Here is an 18,317-nt window from a genome sequence, read left to right on the forward strand (position 1 = left end):
GGGCTAAAATATTTTTTATTGTATTACTGATGCTATTTTTATAGTTATGCTATATTTGTTGTAATTACTAAGTAACATTATACTATATTATTATTATTATACTGTTACAAAATCAACCACTAACAATGGGAGAATATATATATATATATATATATATATACATATATATATATATAATGTTATAATAATGCCACAGACTAAATGAACCATAAATGATACTTTTGTTGATGATGATGATGATGATAATGATAGAGATCATCCAGGATAGATTTTGAGATGACTGCTCTTAATAAGGAAAACAATAATAATCCCATCCTCTGAAATCTAAAATGTACTGGTAAACCTGAGGAAAGAGAAAGTCACCTTCCTATTTTCTCAGAGTCTCTTTTCTAAACTTCTATTTGTTAATTCAATTAGCCAAATACTTACTGAGCACATCATTGTAAGCTGAGCTGAGGATACTTCAGTGACAGTGATGGATAATAATCCTGCCCTCATAACACTTTTGTTCTAGTGGGGTAAGAGAGACAGTAGATGTTTAAATCAAGAAATAAGACCATTTCAAGTGCCGGGGATAGAGCTCAGTGGTAGAGTGCATGCTTAGCCTAAGCAAAGTCCTGGGTTCAAACTCCAGCACCAAAAGAGAAAAACAAAAAAGAAGAAGAAAGTCATTTCAGGTAGATTATTCCTATAGAGGGAAATGAGATACTTTCTCCTTAGGAAACAAAGTCTGATAAGATAGTGACAGTGAAGGTATAGTTATAATGGAAGCTGTAAGTTTAATACCTTTCTTGAAGTATAGTTGATATAAAATAAATGACATACATTTAAAGTGTACAATTTAAAAAGTTTTGAATAAATGTACACCCATGAAATCATTACCCCAATCAAAATAATGAATGCATATATCTACTGTCCCCAAGGGGAACTTCTTTAGATAGAATTTCTTTTCAGGAAAATTTACCTGAAAAGTCAACATTTGAATTAAGACCTGAATGACAAGGAGGAACCATCAAGGAAAGTGTGCTAACCATACAGGTGGGAAACTGATGCTGTGGTCCTGAGATATGAATGAGCTCACTTTATTTCCAGGGCAGAAGCAGATTGCTCTTACTAGAATGCATAACCTGAGTGAGAAGTTAGTGCGAGTTGATGCTGGGGAGGCAAACTGGTGTCAGAAGATGCAGGACTTTGTAAACAGAGTGAGGATTTTGAACTTTTCTATACTTATTCAGAAATCATTGGAGGATACTAAGCAAGAGAGTAACAAGTGACAAGATCTGATATACTTTTTGAAAATCACTTGAGCTCATATCCAGAATATAAAAGAATGCTTGTGGCTGAGCAGTAAGTAAAGATAAATAAACCAAATAGGCAAAGGATTTAGACAGACATTTCTCTAAAGAATATATATGACTAACACACACTTGAAAAACTGCTTGGTATCATTGATCATTAGGGAAATGAAAACCAAAATCACGGTGAGTTCGCTTTACACCTATGAGCATTGCTGCAATCAAAAGATGAACAATTGTAATACTGTGGAAGATATGGAGAAGTTAGAACCCTTGTAAACTGTGGTGAGATTGGAAAATACTGCAGCAACATTTGAAAACTGTTTTGAAGTTACTCAAAATGTTATTATATGACCCAGAAGTTCCACTCATATACTCAAGAAAATAGGAAACACATGTCCACACAAAACACATTATGAGTGTTCTTGGCAGCATTATTCATAATAGCCCCAAAGTTGAAACAATGCAAATGTTCATCAACTGATGAATGGATAAACAAAATGTGGTATGTCCATATAATAAAATACTATTGGCAATAAAAAAGAGAAGATTTACTGATAGTGTTACAGTATAGCTATATCATAAAGACATTATATGTGGAAAAAAAACCATGCATTGTGTGATTATATTTATATGGAAGGTTCAGAACATGCAGATACATCAAAGCAGATGGATTTGTGGTTGCCATGGGCCAGGGGAGAAATGGAAGCGACTACTCATGAGTGGGATTTTATTCTGGGATGATGAAAATGTTCTAAAATCAGATTGGGGTAATGTCTATGGAATATACAAACATCATATTGTATATTATACTTAATGTATATATACATGAACACTGAATTTATGAATTTTATGTCTTATAAATTAATGTCAATAAAACTGTTATCTAAAAAAAGTGAGAAAGGCTTCACTGATATTAGTTCTAAAGCACATGCTGCTTTCCTTAATTAAGACTAGGAATTAGTGAATTAAAGATCAATTATTTTTTAACTCTCTCATTTGATAGGCTTCTAATTCAATATCATAGCCTGCGTGAGTCAGTAATGAATTGGTGATATCAATCCAAAGCTTTTGCAACAATCTTCTTTGAAAAATTTCTCAGGCACCCACACAATATTATAGCAATTCTTAAAAGTCAGCTATTGATGACTAAAATCATCTGAGGATATGGGTTTTAACTAATTAGGTAATAAGCATATGTTGTGACCTACAAATTATTTATAATATTGTAGTTCAATAGGGATAACCTATGAATCTTGTAATTCTGAAAAAAAATGATAGTGTAGGCAATGAAATCATTCAAATCTAGCTTAAGGGCAACATTCCTTCCTTAGCTTATTAGCTGAACTCAGGTTAAATAAAGCTGAATAAAGAGCAATAAAGATTTATCCCTCCCCCCTGCTCTTTTTTACAGGTTAAAATTTGAATAGGAAAAGTTCTGGAGGAAATACTTAAAGTAAAATATCAAATAGGGTTTTCCTATGTCTTACAACTGTACTATTTCGATAAAATTCCCTCACACTGAATAAAGTTAATATTGTTTTATTTTTGACTTATAATGCTGCCTATTTCCAATAATAAATTGAGAATTTTTTTACAGAGACCTCAGTAAAATATAAGACAGTTAAAAAAAAGTTCTGGTTGTGTCTGTGCATGTCATCAGTGAGAAGGAAATGCACATTCCATGTAATAGTAACATCACTGCTAACGTTCATGAATTCATTCTCCTGGGTTTCCTGTGCAGCCCAGAAGTAGAGATTCTCCTTTTTGTTTTGTTCTCCATCATCTATGTCTTCACTCTGCTGGGCAACAGTGCTATTATCTGTGCTGTGTGGTGGGACCAGCAACTATATACCCCCATGTATACTTTATTGGCCAACTTCTCTTTCCTGGAGATCTGCTACATCAATTCCAATGTGCCCAACATGTTATTCAACTTCCTCTCCAAGACCAAGACAATCTCTTATAAAGGCTGCATCCTACAGTTTTACATCTTTCTCTCGCTTTGTGCCACAGAACTTTTCTTCCTGGCCCTCATGGCATTTGATAGATATGTCGCCATCTGCTGCCCACTACACTATCCAGTCATAATGACCAGGAAAGTCTGTGGAACCCTTGTGTCTGCCTGCTGGGTGGGTGGCTTCCTCTGGTTGGTGACACCTGCCACCCTCATATACCAAGTTCCATTTTGTGGTTCAAATGTCATTGATCATTACCTGTGTGACCTGGGGGCATTACTGGCCATATCATGTGTCCCTGTTCCCAAGACAACTCTGACTTGTAGCACTTTCAGTGCTGTGATATTGCTCATCACTTTGTTCTACATCCTTGTGTCCTATATTATGGTCCTTCGAGCTGTACTTCAGGTTCTCAGAGGTTCAAGCAGGAGAAAAGCCTTCTCCAACTGTGCCTCCCACCTGGTAGTGGTATCCTTATTTTATGGCTCAATCATGGTGATGTATGTAAGCCCAGGGGCAGCCAATCAGCCTGGCCTGCAGAAATTCATGACCATGTTCTACTCAATTGCAACTCCACTTTTTTTTTTTTGGTTGAATGATCTTTAATATCTTGCTGCATGCTACAAGAATACAAAGAAAAATATAGAAAAGGTAATGTTTTAGTCCAGGGTTCACTGGATATTCTTTTTTTTTTTTAATTGTAAACAAATGGGATACATGTTGTTTCTCTGTCTGTACATGGCGTAAAGGCATACCATTTGTGTAATCATAAACTTACATAGGGTAATGTTGTTTGATTCATTCTGTCATTTTTCCCTTCCTCCGCACCACTCCCACCACTCCCCTCCCTCTATACAGTCCTTCCTTCTTCCATTCCTGCCCCACTCCCTAAAGCCAACTCCAACCCCAACACTAACACTTCCCACCCCCCATTATGTGTCATCATCCACTTATTAGCGATATCATTCTTCCTTTGGTTTTTTGAGATTGGCTTATCTCACTTAGCATGATATTCTCCAGTTTCATCCATTTGCCTGAAAATGCCAAAATTTTATCATTCTTTATGGCTGAGTAATATTCCATTGTATATATATACCACAGTTTCTTTATCCATTCATCAATTGAAGGACATCTAGGTTGGTTCCACAATCTGGCTATTGTGAACTGAGCAGCTATGAACATTGATGTGGCTGTATCTCTGTAATATGCTGATTATAAGTCCTTTGGGTATAGGCCAAGGAGTGGGATAGCTGGGTCAAATGGTGGTTCCATTCCAAGTTTTCTAAGGAATCTCCACACTGCTTTCCAGAGGGGCTGCACTAATTTGCAGCCCCACCAGCAATGTATGAGTGTACCTTTCTCCCCACATCCTCGCCAACACCTGTTGTTGCTTTTATTCTTGATAATCGCCATTCTAATTGGGGTGAGATGGAATCTTAGGGTAGTTTTGATTTGCATTTCTCTCATTACTAGAGATGCTGAACATTTTTCCATATGTTTGTTGATTGATTGTAGATCTTCTTCGGTGAAGTGTCTATTCATTTCTTTAGCCCATTTGTCAATTGGATTATTTATATTCTTGGTGTAAAGTTTTTTGAATTCTTTATAGATTCTGGAGATTAGCGCTCTATCTGAAGTATGATTGACAAAGATTTTCTCCCACTCTGTAGGCTCTTTCTTCGCATTGCTAATAGTTTCCTTTGCTGAGAGAAAGCTTTTTAGTTTGAATCTATCCCAGTTATTAATTCTTGCTTTTATTTCTTGTGCTATGGGAGTCCTGTTGAGGAAGTCTGGTCCTAAGCCGACATGTTGAAGCTCTGGACCTATTTTTTTCTATAAGATGCAAGGTCTCTGGTCTGATTCTGAGATCCTTAATCCATTTTGAGATTAGTTTCGTGCATGGTGAGAGATATGGGTTTAGTTTCATTCTGTTGCATATGGATTTCCAATTCTCCCAGCAGCATTTGTTGAAGAGGCTATCTTTTCTCCATTGCATATTTTTGGCCCCTTTTTCTAGTATGAGAAAATTGTATTTGTTTGGGTTTGTGTCCGTGTCCTTCTGCACCATTGATCCACCTTTCTATTTTGGTACCAATACCATGCCGTTTTTGTTACTATTGCTTTGTAGTAGAGTTGAAGATCTGGTATGGCGATACCCCCTGCTTCACTCTTTCTGACAAGGATTGCTTTAGCTATTCTGGGTTTTTTATTCTTCCAGATAAATTTCATAATTTCTTGCTCTATTTCTGTAAGGTACATCATTGGGATTTTAATTGGAATTGCATTGAATCTGTATAGCACTTTTGGTAGTATGGCCATTTTGACAATATTAATTCTTCCTATCCAAGAACATGGGAGATCTTTCCATCTTCTAAGGTTTTCTTTAATTTCTTTCTTTAGTGTTCTGTAGTTCTCATTGTAGAGGTCTTTCACCTCTTTCATGAGATTGATTCCCAAATACTTTGTTTTTTTTGAAGCTATTGTGAATGGGGTAGATTTCCTAATTTCTCTTTCTGAAGATTCATCACTTATGTATAAAAATGCCTTAGATTTATGTGCATTGATCTTATATCCCGCAACTTTAGTGAATTCACTTATGAGATCTAAAAGTTTTCTGGTGGAATTTCCTGGTTCCTCTAAGTATACAATCATATCATCAGCAAATAGGGATAGTTTGAGCTCTTCTTTTCCTATTCGTATCCCTTTAATTTCATTGGTCTGTCTAATTGCTCTGGCTAGAGTTTCAAGGACGATATTGAATAGAAGTTTTGAAGAGGGCATCCCTGCCTTGTTCCAGTTTTTAGGGGGAATGCGTTCAGTTTTTCACCATTTAGAATGATATTAGCCATGGGTTTAGCGTAGATGGCCTTTACAATATTAAGGAATGCTCTAACTATCCCTATTTTTTGTAGTTTTTTGAGCATGAAGGGGTGCTGTATTTTATCAAATGCTTTTTCTGCATCTATTGAAATAATCATGTGATTCTTGACTTTAAGTCTATTGATATGGTGAATTACATTTATTGATTTCCTGATGTTGAACCAACCTTGCATCCCTGGGATGAAACCCACTTGATCATGGTGCACTATGTTTTTAAAATGTTTTTGTTTGCGATTTGCTAAAATTTTGTTTAGAATTTTTGTGTCGATGTTCATTAAGGATATTGGTCTGAAATTTTCTTTCCTCGATGTGTCTCTGTCTGGTTTAGGAATCAAGGTAATATTGGCTTCATTGAATGAGTTTGGGAGAGTTCCCTCCTCTTCTATTTTCTGGAATACTTTGAGAAGTATTGGAATGAGCTTATCTTTAAAAGTTTTGTAGAACTCGGCTGAGAATCCTTCTGGTCCTGGACTTTTCTTTGTTGGAAGGCTTTTGATGACTTCTTCTATTACATTACTTGAAATTGGTCTACTTAAATTGTGTATGTCCTCCTCATTCAGTTTAGGCAATTCATATGTCTCTAGAAATCTGTTGATGTCTTCAAAATTATCTATTTTTTTGGAGTATAGATTTTCAAAATAGCTTCTAAATATGTTTTGTATTTCAGTCGTGTGTGTTGTGATATTTCCTTGTTCATTCCGAATTTTAGTGATTTGGGTTTTCTCATCTTCTCTTTGTTTGTGTGGCTAAAGGTTTATCAATTTTGTTTATTTTTTTGAAGAACCAACTATTTATTTTGTCAATTTTTTGTATTGTTTCTTTCGTTTCAGTTTCGTTGATTTCAGTTCTCAGTTTAACTATTTCCTGTCTTCTACTACTTTTGGTGTTTGTCTGTTCTTCTTTTTCTAGGGCTTTGAGCTGTAGTGTTAGGTCATTTATTTTTTGAGTTTTACTTCTTTTATTAAATGCGCTCCATGAAATAAATCTTCCTCTAAGTACTGCTTTCATAGTGTCCCAGAGATTTTGATATGATATTTCTTTGTTCTCATTTACCTCTAAGAATTTTTTAATTTCCTTCCTAATATCTTCTGTTATCCATTCATCATATAATAGCATATTGTTTAATCTCCAGGTGTTGGAGTAGTTTCTGTTTTTTACTCTTTCATTAATTTGTAACTTCAATCCATTATGATCTGATAGAATACAAGATAGTGTCTCTATCTTCTTGTATTTGCTGACATTAGCTTTGTGACATAATATATGGTCTATTTTAGAGAAGGATCCATGTGCTGCTGAGAAGAAAGTGTATTCGCTCTTGGTTGGATGGCATATTCTATAAATGTCTGTTAAGTCTAAATTATTGATTGTGTTATTGAGATCTATGGTTTCTTTGTTCAATTTTTGTTTGGAAGATCTGTCCAGTGGTGAGAGATGTGTGTTAAAATCACCTAGTATTATTATGTTATGGTCTATTTGGTTTCTAAAATTGAGAATGATTTGTTTAACATACATGGATGAGCCACTGTTTGGGGCATAAATGTTTATGATTGTTATATCTTGCTGATTTATGGTTCCCCTAAGCAGTATGAAATATCCTTCTCTATCCCTCCTGACTAACATTGGCTTGAAGTCCACATTATCTGAAATGAGGATGGATACTCCAGCTTTTTTGCTGAGTCCATGTGCCTGGTATGTTTTTCCCCATCCTTTCACCTTTAGTCTATGGGTATCTCTTTCTATGAGGTGAGTCTCTTGCAGGCAACATATTGTTGGATCTTTCTTTTTAATCCAATCTGCCAGTCTATGTCTTTTGATTGATGAATTCAGGCCATTAACATTCAGGGTTATTATTGAGATATGCTTTTTATTCCCGGTCATTTGGTTCATATTTAAAATTTTTGACACATCTTGGTTCCTCATTTATTTGACAGTTCCTTTAGGATAATTCCTCCCTTTGCTGATTTGCTTCTTTGTTTTTTATCTCTTCCTCATGAAATATTTTGCTGAGAATGATCTGTAATGCTGGCTATCTTTTTGTAAATTCTTTTAGCTTTTGTTTATCATGGAATGATTTTATTTCATCGTCAAATTTGAAGGTAAGTTTTGCTGGGTATAAGATTCTTGGTTGGCATCCATTTTCTTTCAGAGCTTGAAAAATGTTATTCTAGGCCCTTCTAGCTTTCAGGGTCTGGATTGAAAAATCTGCTGATATCCATATTGGCTTCCCCCTGAATGTAATTTGGTTCTTTTCTGTCACAACCTTTAAAATTCTTTCTTTATTTTGTATGTTAGGTATTTTCATTATAATGTGCCTTGGTGTGGGTCTGTTGTAATTTTGTGTATTTGGAGTCCTATAAGCCTCTTGAACTTGATTTTCCATTTCATTCTTCAGATTTGGGAAATTTTCTGATATTATTTCTTCAAACAGATTGTTCATTCCTTTGGTTTGTTTCTCTAAGCCTTCCTCAATCCCAATAATTCTCAAATTTGGCCTTTTCATGAAATCCCACAGTTTTTGGAGATTCTGTTCATGATTTCTCACCATCTTCTCTGTTTGTTCAACTTTTTTTTCGAGGTTAAATATTTTGTCTTCAATAACTGAAGTTCTGTCTTCCAGCTGTTCTATCCTATTGGTTATGCTTTCTTTGGAGTTCTTAATTTGGTTTATTGTTTCCTTCATTTCAAGGATTTCTGTTTGGTTTTTTTCAATATCTCTAACTCTATTGAAATGATGTTTTGCTTCCTGACTTTGCTCTGTTAACTGTCGATTGGTGCTATTGTTCAATGTCTGCATTTGCTCTTTCATCTCATTGTTTACTTCCCTAATCATTTTAATTATGTACATTCTGAACTCCCTTTCTGTCATTTCTTCTGCCATGCTGGCGTTGGATTTTATTGATGTAACATCTAGATTTGTTTGGGGCATTTTCTTCCCTTGTTTTCTCATATTGTTCAGGAATCAGTGGGTCATTAAGATATTGCAGATTTCCTCTATCAACTTATAATGTCCCTGAAGATTGCTAGTATATCCCCTCTTATCCTTCAGTAGCCTGAAGTCTTGGAGGAGGTTGATAATGCAGAGCTCCATGAAGAAGCTGCCTCTCTAGGAGTGGTGACCCTCAGGTGGCATATATTCCCTGCTAGTGGGCAGAGGTGCCTCCACTTGTTGACCAATGGTCATCCAATGGGGAACTAGGCTGCGGGCTGAGGCAAGTCCTGTTTGTTCCTGTGTCTCTGGTTTTACCGTCCCTGTGGGAAAACCTCCCCCGTCCGGGAAGACTCACTCGGTGGGGACGTCTCACTGGTCAGTTGCCCTCCTAGAGGTTCCCCTCAATCTACAGCTACCGCCTGGGCTGGGCTGTCTTCCTCTGCAACGATCCCAGGGGCCCTGACCTACCTCCTGTGTCTGGGAGCCTCACCCTTCACAGGCGAGTCTCCTTAGGCTGCCTCTCCCAGAGAATCTGCCCGCAGCCCTGGAAACTTCACTCTGCCCCTAGGCATGTCTCTGTGAGACTCTTCCAGCAAGAAGCCACCTAGCTCCTGGGACCCTGCTCTGCACCAATCGCCTGGCTTTGCAGCCCCTCCTCTGAGCCACCACCTGGAGCCCCATACAATAGCTCCAAGACCCAGAGACCCACCACACACCTCCTCTACCAGACAGCCTCCCGGTTTCTGATGCAGTCACTAGGAGTCCAAACAACTCACTTTGGGTCTCCTCCTCCCGCCAACCCCCCGTAGCCCTAGGCAGTCACTCCAAGTCCAAGTGACCCATCCTGTTTCTCCTCCTCTTCCTTGGGGTAGCCCCCTGGGTATTCAGGAGCAGTGGCTCCGAGACCAATTGACCTACCATGCTCCTCCTCCAGGCAGACCACTGGTGTTCAGGAGCGGTCGCTTTTAGTCCAATCAACTCACCACTCGCCTCCTCCTCCTGTGGCTCTGATGCAGTCACTCCTAGACCAAGCGTCCTACCACTCTCCTCCTCCATGAAGGCCACCAGTGTTCTGGAGCAGTCGTTCTGAGTTCAAACAGCTCGCCACTCAGCTCCTCCTCTTATCGCGTCCCCTGCCCGCAGAGAAACACGAAACCGGATCAGGGCAAGTTCTTTATTTTCTGCTAGCAGTTACTTCTTCTGGCTGGCCAGCAGTGGCGGGCCGCTCTTGCAAGCGCCTTACATTACATACAACAACCAATCAGCTTATAGATCATGAGGGGAAAGCATGGACAGTAATGGAGCACAATAGTGTGGATATAGCAATCATGCAGTGTCCACGAGGACCCATGACCACTCACATTAACTTCCTCAAATAACGCCACTTGTTGGCAGAGAGTATTAGTCTGCTGGAGGTACCTGGTTTTGTTCTCAGCACTTCCTTGGCACCTTGCCAGGCGCCATCTTGGCCACGCCGAAGGGCTGGGGGTCTGCGGTACCCCGACAGCTCCCCCTTTTTTATTTATTAAAAGAATGCTGGCTCGGGATCGTGCCTGTCTTAGGCGGAGTGGTCAACCATCGTCCTTACCCGTCATCGGATAACTGCAGAGCATGCTACAGCTCCTGTCTTAGGTCGGTACGTGGTTACCTCCTTCCTTACCCGTCATTGACTACTGATCCAGCATGCTCAGCCAGACTTGAGGAGAGCTGCCAGCCTCTAAGGCCATCATGGCTTGATGGAAAATGATGCGATCTCTGGCATGAACTTGGCGTATACGCATGATAAAGCGTGTGAGGAAGATAATTGCAATGATCATTAACACACACAATGCTCCCATTCCTGCCCATTGCTTTACAAAACTGAAGGAAGAAGATAACCAATTTTGCATTTCAGATATAGGGGCTACATTAACTCTAGTAGAATTAAGGCTAACAATTTGTGATCTAAGAATGGCAGTAAGATTATCAAATTTATAAGACCAATTGGCACGTAGCTGAGTAGATATGATTTTAGACAAATGTGCTGCATAACTAAGATTATGATAAGCTACAGGTGTAATGCACAGTCCCGGCAGATGATAAATACACCCCACGCTTAACAGTTCTTGTAAAAGGTCCATTTGTTCTTGAAGTAAGTCCACACGCTGGTTCACCAAAAGTAGTCCTGCTTTTAGGTGTTGATCCACTGTTTGTTGAGTAGACAGAGCAGTAGCTGTCTGCTGGACCACTTCATTAAGCTTAGTTGCTGACTGTACTGATGTCGTCAAGGCTACAGCTGCTGCGGCGACTGCTGCTGCTGATGCAACTATGGTGGTAATGACTGCTACGGTGATTCCAAAGTCCCTCTTATTTCTGGAAAGCAATACTGGCAATTCATCTTCTGTAACAGAGACTGGGACTGGTAGGAAGGTAGGAACACACATTAAGTCTGCCAGCAGGAACCTAGAAGCATTTTAACATTGAGAGATAGCACAAATCTGAAGTACAATTGAGAGAAGCAGTTGTTTTGTTACATAGTTGAACTGTTCCTCCTAAGAGACTAAAAAGAGGTTGTAAGTTAGTTTATTCCGTGGAAACACACAAACTGAGCCGCAGCTCCAGTAAAGCACCGGGTTACCCTTATTACCCAGAGTTAAAAAAAAAAACCCAAACAAAGAGAAAAAGAGAAAGTTTATCTTTAGGGGACCTGAAGGTCTCCTCTATTCCCCCTTTTTGTTTATCATGGATAGAATCTTATACCCATTTGTCTATCCTGCCTCGGTTATCAGTTTGCTTAATCATTTGGTACTGTTGAGTAAGGACCATAGTTTGGATTGTTTAAAGGGAATAATACAGACTTCTCCTGGCAGGGAGAAAGCTGATATTTTGAAAGTCCCGAGAAGTGAGCGCACCCTACATCCCCTATAGGCAGGTAAATTTGGTGATCAATGGGCTCCGGAGATCCTTGACATTTGCAAAGGCAGATGGCTTCATGGCTTCATTTCCTTGAATTGACCCGATTCCCTATTTCTACACTAACTACCTGTCCTTAATTCTGGCTTCATTCCCCACTTTAGCTATAGGAACTCCCTACTGCTTCAAGGAAAAGGGGGCGTCGGTCGTTCTGGCTGCTTTGAAGCTGAAAGGGGGCAGTGAGGGGCAAGCAGTTTGGAGTTCCTTTTTTAAAAATCGGGTCAATCGAGGGGTCCGAGGTAGAAGTCTGGTTGGGGAGGAGCAGGTTGAAGTCATCTGGAGGTGGGTGCTTCTATGATAGAAGAACAAAAAGACATGAGTACTGAAATGAAATTAGTACAAAGTAAATGTTGCAGCATCTGGAACATGCCACTGAGTATCATGAAAATGACAGAAGTCAATCTTTCACCAGGAGGTGGAAGAACTGAGAAATTGTTCCCATAACTAGACCTAGCAAAGGCTGGAAAGGACAAGGCTTTTATTTGGGAACTTTAACATAGTCCAGGTTATCAGGAATGTAAACACAACATTTAACTCTTAATGTCATAGATATCCCAAAAAATATAGTTAAGCTACTTAAGTCATCTGATTGTGTAAAATATCCCTTTATTGGTATAACCTGTGTTTAGTAGAGAGCTCTATATTTCTGTTACTTAGGGCTAGGTAATCATACGAGCAAACATAGATTAAGTCTACCTGTGTAGCTTAGGAAGATCTGCAGGCCTTAAACTGACTAAAAATTTCTGACTCTGGCAGTTTCTCTTGATAGTTATCAGGCACATTTGCTGAAGAATCTTTCTTTTATTTGTAGCTTCTAGTCTTCATCCTAGTGGACTAACATAAGTGTACATCCTAAGTTACATTTAATTATTATTTCTCTTAAATGCCCAAGAATGGCTATATTTTGGTTTTTACTGTTTTGCTGGGTGTCTAGGATCAAGCTGATCAAATTGACCTGGTTCCTGTCTTGTTAAAGAGTCAGCTGAGTTCCCACAGGGGCCACTTGTAGAGAACTGAAGAGCAGTTTCTTAGCTCCTCCAGTACCATTGGTTAGGCAGGGTCTCCTTGATGAGGTGACTTCCTTAGGAAGCATTAAGGGATGTCTCCCTTTTTTCATGACCCTCCTCTGCAGCAGATGCACTGAGTGATTTTTCATCCTCTAATCTCAACAATCTCCTTGATCAGGAGGTTGTGTGACCCAGAGTTGCAGCACTCCTTAGAGAAGTCCTCTTATTCCCTGGGTTCAGGCTGACTGAGGGCAAAAGATCCAAATACTGGCCTATCTTGCCTTCTGTATTTAATTCCAATCTCTAAGTTTGATCTTAATCATCCAGCAAGCCAGTTTCACCAGTCATAGAGTGAGAGTACTGGGCTTTAACTTTAATGTTCATAACTTTACAGTTATTTACCCTTTTATCTAACTGGAGTCTGTATTAGTTCTGGAAGTTACCACTATCTGTTCTATAGGTGATGGCTTATTATCATAAGTTACCTAGGTTGCGTGTTTTTGAAGCAGCTACTTTTGTAAAACATTAACAGGTAACAGTTTTACAAAATGAAATTAGCAAGAGTAAAAATATATTCTGCTTGTATAACAGCTATCTTGAATTTTGACTGAGAACCACATTATATTTCCTATTTGAGATCATAGTAATTTTACAACAAAAACCAATCTTTTGATTTTAACTTTAAATAAGCTGAAGTCTGACTTATTTTGGAGTCACTCTAACATGCAGTAAGGTGAGAGGCAGAGCCTTATCTCAGGTAAGGCATGACTCTTTATAGATCTTAAGTGTTCTAATTCTGATGTTGATCTTTGCTTCTTCCTTAAATATCATTAAGTAGTTTACATATACTGTTTCCTGAGTCTATACAAACTTTATAATTAACACAATTTAACATTGTATCTAAAACATGAATCAAAGAAAGGCTGAGAGAGCTTTTAACTTTCCTTTTGTGTGTCAAAGTGGCAAAATATTTTCATGTTTCACAAAATTAACCTTTAAACAAGTCAGGCTCTAATGTTTAGAAATACATTTACATTTGAAATTTTTTATCTCAATGTAAAATATAACCAATTTTACATATATCCTATTGATAACAGGTCCTCTAATGGAACACTAAATGATAGAAATTAATCCCCAATGAAATTTACTCTTTATAAGCTTAAAATTACCATTACAGACAAGTTTATCTGGAGAATAGCAGCTTAATAAATTTCCTGCTTTAAAACTTGTATACCTGAAAAATATGAACACATTTAATATACAGCTAGAAACCATTTCACAATTACCTTGACACTTTTTTTCTTACCAAATTTAGTTTTTAAAGAAAAATTTAGACTCTGTAACACAGTACAATACTTTAACAGTTGTTTAACCATAATTGTATACACCCCAATTTTTAAGACTAATTATTCTAAAGAATAAAACTTAAGAGACACAAAGTTAAGAGTAAATTAGTGTTTCTAAGAAATCCTTGCCATTTTACCATGTCATTTTACCATATAGATTAAACTTTGGCTTATATTAGAACATTAGTATTTTACCTTAGGAAAAACCTTAAATAGCTTTAGCTGTTTTACATACATACAACCAACTTAGTTATACACAGACTTGTTGAAACTTGCCCTTTACTTACACACAGACTTTCTTACCCAGAAACATTTTCTTTTTTTTATTTATTAAATATATTTTTAAACCCGGAACCTTTTATTTTTTCTTTCCTATCTGTTGACCCCTTTTTGTTCACATTCTGATACAACTCTTATGAAATTTTTGAATTTAGATAAATCACTCTATTTTAATAAGATTAAATATTTTGTTGTTTATAGTACTCTTAATTGAAACACAGGTGAAACTTTTGGGACCCTTTATATATAGAATTCCACTTGTTAGGACATAACTTCTAATAACCTTGTTTTTAGTTTAGTGATGACACAAAGCAAGTTTAAACCCTTTTTATTTACCAACCTATGAAAACACCAATAATGTTTAAGTATGTTACCCCATGTAATTTAAGAAGTTAAAAGTACTTGATGTTATTTAACAATTAGCATTTTAACTTTGTAAATTAACCAGACGTCTCTACAAACACATTTGAGTAATCCCATACATGTTAACTCCAATTTATTTATTTTATAAAAACCAAGATATCAGACAAGTGTCCTGAACAGGATCTGTTGCCTCTTTCCTGCTGAAGAAAAGTCCTAGAAGCAATTGATATTAGACATTGTTTAACATTAACATTTCATTAGTTTGACCACCTGGAGACTTGCAAGTTATTTTCAAAGATATTTTACTTTTATTAGTTTACCCAATTTAAATTGAACCTTTTTAAATCACGTGAATAAAAGTATTTGGATCCATTTTTAAATTTTAATTTTAAGAGCGCTCAGTTTTGACAAAACATGACATTAGACAGCACGACATACAGATAACATAAAATCAAAGGCCTTGTAACTTTATAGGTAAATGTTCATTGCAATGAAACAGATGTTTAAAAACTTCAGTTGAATAAAAAATAGAACTGATCAAAAAGAAAAAAATCATTAACCTAGGTATGTAGGATCAAAATTATGAGCTCAAAAATACAGCATTAAAGAAAAACAAAACAAACAAAGAATCCTAGAAAATAAGTTAGTTAAGTTTAAAACGGACACCCTTTTTTTTTTTTTTTTTCTTCAGGTTACCCCTCCTCCCTCCCGCTGAGACTGCTGTAATTTACATTGCATTGCAGGCTTTGACAAGGCCAGGCAGGGGGGAGGGAGGATCACCCAGGACTTTTTAACCCTTTTTTTACCTGGTTGAGAAATCAGATTAGGTTTGAATGCAGAAAATCATGAAACAATTATCTCCCAATACTTGTGGGGACTATGGCTACTATATTATGTTCCCACTCTTTCTGAAGTCTGAGAACATGATCGTTCCTCTTTAATTTCTTCTAAGATCTGACTTCCTTCTTCTAAAGGCCCCTTTAAATCCCTAAAAGGGTTTTTTGATTTACCTTGCTGCATCAAACAAGATTTAACAAGTGACCATATTGCCAGAGTTCCCATTGGCAAAGGCTCGCGTCTCTCCGCGTCGCGCAAATCCTCTCCTAGCTGTTCCCACTGAGGAAGATTTAATAATCCCTCGTCTAAAAACCACGGAGAGACTTTCTCTACAGTATCTAGGAACTTGAAGGCCGTGTTTGCCTTCAATGGTGTTCCGTGATTTTTTAAAAGTTCTCTAAGAGGCCGCTGCATTCTAATCTTAGACAGATCCGTTCCCATGACTACGAGGTAGTTTACTAGTTTAAACACACAAACAAAAGACAGGCGCGCGCACGCACACACGCTCACTCACACACGCACACAGTTTGGTACCACTTGACTCGTCCCTCCTATGGGGAACCTTTTGTGATGAATCGTCCCTCCCACGGGGAACCTTTTGTGATAAATCGTCCCTCCTCTGGGGAACCTCTTGTGATGAATCGTCCCTCCTCTGGGGAACCTCTTGTGATGAATCGTCCCTCCTCTGGGGAACCTCTTGTGATGAATCGTCCCTCCTATGGGGAACCTCTTTTTATGACTAGTCCCTCTTACGGGGATCCTTTTGTGATAAATTGTCGCAGCTCCGCGAACCTCGAGACGTCTCACCTTTTGAACTCTCAGACTAATTTTTCTTGATTTGAGAACTTATGTGAACTTACCCTTATATTTTTTCTCATTCCCGGTCTTGATTCGGCACCATCTATCGCGTCCCCTGCCCGCAGAGAAACACGAAACCGGATCAGGGCAAGTTCTTTATTTTCTGCTAGCAGTTACTTCTTCTGGCTGGCCAGCAGTGGCGGGCCGCTCTTGCAAGCGCCTTACATTACATACAACAACCAATCAGCTTATAGATCATGAGGGGAAAGCATGGACAGTAATGGAGCACAATAGTGTGGATATAGCAATCATGCAGTGTCCACGAGGACCCATGACCAATCACATTAACTTCCTCAAATAACGCCACTTGTTGGCAGAGAGTATTAGTCTGCTGGAGGTACCTGGTTTTGTTCTCAGCACTTCCTTGGCACCTTGCCAGGCGCCATCTTGGCCACGCCAAAGGGCTGGGGGTCTGCGGTACCCCGACATCCTCTGGCAACTGTCTCTGGCTCTGATGCAGTCACTCCTAGGTCAAACAACCCGCCGCGCTCCTCCTCTTCCTCCGGGCAACCTCCCGATGTTCAGGAGTGCTCGCTCTTAGTTCAAACAGCTCACCATGCAGCTCCTCCTCTGGCAACTGCCTGTGGCTCTGATGCAGTCACTCCTAGACCAAGCTACCCGCCGCGCTGCTCCTCTTCCTCTTTCTCCGGGCAGCCCCCCGGTGTTCAGAAGTAGTCATTCTGGGTCTAAACAGCTCGCCACGCAGCTCCTCCTCAGGCAGCCGCCCGGAGCCCCAGTGGTTGTCGGAGTCCAAGTGCTGTGCTGAGCCGCCTCCTCTACGATGATCCCAGTTGTCTGTGTTTACCGCTCCAGTGGGGGGAGAGGTGTCTCGCCGAGCAACTCCACTTCACAAAGTTCCCTGCGTTCCGGGGCTACTGCCCCATCCAGGACACCTCCCCAATGGGAGAGACTCACCCGGCGGCTTTGAGTTGGTCCCAAGTCTCTCACTATCTCCTCTTTTGAATCTTGCGTCCTGGAGCAACGTGAAATGCAGCTGCCCTCTAGTCCGCCATCTTGGCCCCAGCGCAACTCCACTTTTAAACCCTTTGATCTACAGTCTTAGGAATAAGGAGATGAAGGCTGCTCTGAGAAAAGTCATGTGCAAAGTATAAAACTTGTTCCCAAATGGGAGACATCTTGGTGAGATAAAATCTTTTTTGAGGGCTGTTGTAAAGAATAAAGAAAAATTATGCTTAAAAGTAAAAAAAAAAAAAAAAAGTGTATAAGATGTAGAATGACCTGCCCCTTGCAGATCTCCAGTGCTGGCCCACCCCACATAGATCCAGTGCTGTACCCTGTACAGGAGCGTCTCTGCTCCCCATATACCAATGTTTTAGGACACCTCTGCTGCAATCTTGGATTATTCCTGCTGCCACAGCCACCATCTTTTATTGGGGCAGCTTCCATCTTGAGTCACCTGCTGGAGACTTGAGGCTCATTATCAACATACCTATAGGTTAGCGACTGCTATTGCCACTAACTCAGGATGTGGATAATTACATCCAGGGATAACAGCCAGGTTGTGAGAGATCATAACCAAGGGCCCCGAAGGCTTGGTTGCATCTGAGGTATCCCTGCTAGGTGTACTAATAGCCACTATCTTGCTGCTGAGG

At 39.0% G+C, this 18,317-nt stretch overlaps 1 protein-coding gene across 1 annotated transcript; it reads left to right on the forward strand.

Annotated features, from left to right (window-relative positions):
* Positions 1–2,968: 2,968 nt before the first annotated feature.
* On the forward strand, positions 2,969–17,816 carry LOC124976410 (olfactory receptor 11G2-like). Its single transcript, XM_047539297.1, has 2 exons — positions 2,969–3,843; positions 17,729–17,816. The coding sequence occupies exons 1-2, from the start codon at positions 2,969–2,971 to the stop codon at positions 17,814–17,816; spliced, it is 963 nt and encodes a 320-aa protein (XP_047395253.1).
* Positions 17,817–18,317: the final 501 nt, after the last annotated feature.

The sequence above is a fragment of the Sciurus carolinensis genome, chromosome 2 (assembly GCF_902686445.1).
Source record: "Sciurus carolinensis chromosome 2, mSciCar1.2, whole genome shotgun sequence".
Lineage (NCBI taxonomy): Eukaryota > Metazoa > Chordata > Mammalia > Rodentia > Sciuridae > Sciurus > Sciurus carolinensis.

Coding starts and splice junctions, on each gene's coding strand:
- LOC124976410 (XM_047539297.1), top strand. CDS start 2,969: ATGCACATTCCATGTAATAGTAACATCACTGCTAACGTTCATGAATTC. Junction 3,844..17,728: donor ACTCCACTTTTTTTTTTTTG/GTTGAATGATCT, acceptor TCTTGGCCCCAG/CGCAACTCCACTTTTAAACC.